The sequence below is a fragment of the Pelodiscus sinensis genome, chromosome 1, assembly GCF_049634645.1.
Source record: "Pelodiscus sinensis isolate JC-2024 chromosome 1, ASM4963464v1, whole genome shotgun sequence".
Taxonomy (NCBI): domain Eukaryota; kingdom Metazoa; phylum Chordata; order Testudines; family Trionychidae; genus Pelodiscus; species Pelodiscus sinensis.
In genome coordinates, this window is record NC_134711.1 from 331,726,029 (window position 1) to 331,729,062 (window position 3,034).

At 48.6% G+C, this 3,034-nt stretch overlaps 1 protein-coding gene across 1 annotated transcript; it reads left to right on the forward strand.

The window, feature by feature from the left end:
- Positions 1-1,619: 1,619 nt before the first annotated feature.
- On the forward strand, positions 1,620-2,567 carry LOC142830451 (olfactory receptor 52K2-like). The gene has a single exon (XM_075935417.1). The coding sequence runs from the start codon at positions 1,620-1,622 to the stop codon at positions 2,565-2,567; it is 948 nt and encodes a 315-aa protein (XP_075791532.1).
- The last annotated feature ends 467 nt before the right edge of the window (positions 2,568-3,034 follow it).

Genomic DNA, 3,034 nt, shown 5'->3' on the forward strand with positions numbered 1-3,034 from the left:
CTCAGCAACCTCCTCAGGGAGGTGGATAACCCGTGGTTGCAAGACTACCCCTGCTCTTGGTGTAAGCAATGTTGGCACTGAAGTGCTACAGCAGGACCGCTCTAGCCTTTGAAGTGTAGACAAGCCCTCAAGCTGATCTTCTACCTGCCGTCTGGATCGGGAGATACGGGGTGTTGGAGAATCCAGCACTTCCCTGCGCAGTTTGTAGCAACAGTTCAGCTAAATGTTTGGCCCTGGTTTCAAGCTGGAATTTGTCTGGTTTCTGCTTCTAGACAAAGGGTCGTGCCCTGCCTTTCTGTGCTCCATTAAAGAGCCCGTCCTCGCCCACTGCTTTCTACCCAGGCACGTCTCACTTGATTGTCGAAGTGAAGCTCCTTCAGTCTCTCTGCCGGGCACTTTGTCCAGACTCAGGTTATTTGTGTGGCTCCATTTTGGAACCGCTTCCTTTTTTCCAGCTCCTTATCAAAATATGGAGCTCAAAACTGCATGCAGGTGGGTTCCCCAATGCCACGTGCAGAGGGAAAATCCTTCCCCTGCTCTGAGTGACCGTTCCCGTTTTCCGAAAAAGCTCTGCAGAGTAGACATACCCTCCGAGAAATCGGTTTATAGCATCTTTGTGCTTCATGAGATGAACAAAACCAATATGCCCTTTAAAGGATGCAAACGGATTTACTTGACAAGATCTGTGTTCCCTAAGCCTTGATGTTCCTTGGCATGGATTACATTATTTCTCTACTTTATTAATGAATCCAATATGGGCTTTTCCATTGTTTCCTAACCTTGTTGACTATTCTTCTTAAACATTCCCTCCATTGTTCAGTACTTTACAGTGAACACAGACCTGTCTTGTATTTTCTTTTTTCCACTCGTTTGTTTTCTGATTGTTATTCTTGCACCACTCCTAAGTCCCAAGCCCCTCCTAGACCTCACCCCCACCAATCTGCTGTCCCTGGTCACAGCCCAAACCCCTGCACTCCTGCCCCAGGTTACAACCCCCTCCAAGACCCTGCATTCCCTCCTGCACCCTTCCTCCAAGCCAGAACCCTCCTGCACCCCAATCCCCTTTTCCCAAGGTCCTTTCTGCACCCAACCTCCATCCCAGATCCCTGCATTAATATCATAGAAGAGTGCAGTGCTTGGCTACTCCCCAAATTCTTGGAGTGGCCCCCTATGGAAAATTATTGTCCACTCCTGCTGTAGACTCTCTTAGCCTGGATTTTCCTGCATTAAGGAATAATGAGGGAAAGCCAGAATCCACACTTGTGTTCTCTTCTGGTGCCTATAAAGGTTTCCCATTGCATGCTATGTAGGAATTCCTGCCACATGGAGCACCATCAGATATGGAACTGGCATTAGTAGGGTCAGGTGTTCATAATTAATTTCTCTGATGGATGAAACTGTCATTTTTCAGTGTGAAGAACAGCTGATCTGCCTCACACCTTCAAAAAACCGCCCCGTGTGTTCACGTTGTGTTTCATATTCATGTTGTCTCTCCATCCAGGTGTTTGTATTGCAGCCATTCCTGCTGACCATGGGCATCTAAAGAAACACCAGGGAACATACGGTGCAAGCAGGAGACACCGTTCTGCTTCAGACTTGTACACCCTCTCCCCTACTGCATGTCAGATTTCAACACCACCAACTTCACCAACCCCTCCTCCTTCATCCTGCTGGGCATCCCTGGCCTGGAGGCCGCCCACGTCTGGCTCTCCATCCCCTTCTGCATCATGTACGCCATAGTTGTTTTGGGGAATTTCACCCTTCTCTTCATTGTGAAGAAGGAGTCGAGCCTCCATGTGCCTGTGTACTATTTCCTCTGCATACTAGCTGTCACTGATCTGGTCCTGTCCACTTCCATCCTGCCCAAAATGCTGAGCATCTTCTGGTTCAATTCCAGGGAGATAGATTTTAATGCCTGCCTTACCCAGATGTTCTTCCTTCACAGCTTTTCCATGATAGAATCTGGGATCTTAGTGGCCATGGCGTTGGATCGCTATGTGGCCATCTGCCATCCCCTGCGACATTCCACCATCCTGACAAACCCCGTGGTGGGCAAGATGAGTCTGACTGTGGCTCTGCGCAGTGGTGTACTCACACTTCCCGGTCTTCTCCTGGCAAGGCAGTGGCCATATTGCAGAACCAACATCATCCCCCACACCTACTGCGAGCACATGGCCATGGTGAAGCTGGCTTGTGCTGACATCCGCGTCAGTAGTTACTACGGACTCTTTGTGGTATTTTTTGTGACCTGTCTGGATGTAGTTTTTATCTCTATCTCCTACACCCAGATCCTCAGGGCCGTCTTCCACCTCCCCACAAAGGACGCCCGGTGCAAGACTTTTGGGACTTGTGGCTCCCACCTGGGTGCCATCCTAGCCTTTTACATCCCATGTGTGTTGTCCTTATTGATGCACCGATTTGGCCACAGTGTGGCCCTGCATTTCCATGTTCTCCTTTCTAACATGTACGCCTTGTTCCCTCCCGTGCTGAACCCCATCATCTACGGGGTGAGGACCAGAGAGATCCGGGACAGGCTGCTCCGTCTCTTCACTCAGAAAGGGAACTAATGCTTTCTCCTGGAGCGCTGGCTCTCATAGGGTATGTCTACACAGCAGAGTTATTTCAGGTCTCCCGAAATAGCTACCCTGTGCCTTTTGAACACATCTGCTATTTTGAAATATAGCAGACACACTATTTTGCCCTCATACTACGAGGAGTAAGGGATGGTTCAAAGTATTGCTTTATGTAGAAATCTGGTGCTGTGTAGACAGCACCAAAAGAAAAAATAAGCTATTTCAAAATAGACTTGAAATAAGCTACACAATTTGCATAGCACAAATTGCATATCTTATTTTGAGTTTCAGGTGCTGTGTAGATGCACCCAGAGTAAGCGTCATTCAGGGATGTCGGGTGGCATGGTGCCCTTTTATTTCCCTACTAGCCAGGCAAAGACACAACATTATATATTTTCCTGCCCTTACCGCGCTGTTTCAGCATGGCAAACTGGGGAAGCGGCAGGAGTAGAACTCATGAA

Excerpts from the sequence above, each read along its gene's own strand:
- LOC142830451 (XM_075935417.1), top strand. The coding sequence starts at position 1,620 with ATGTCAGATTTCAACACCACCAACTTCACCAACCCCTCCTCCTTCATC.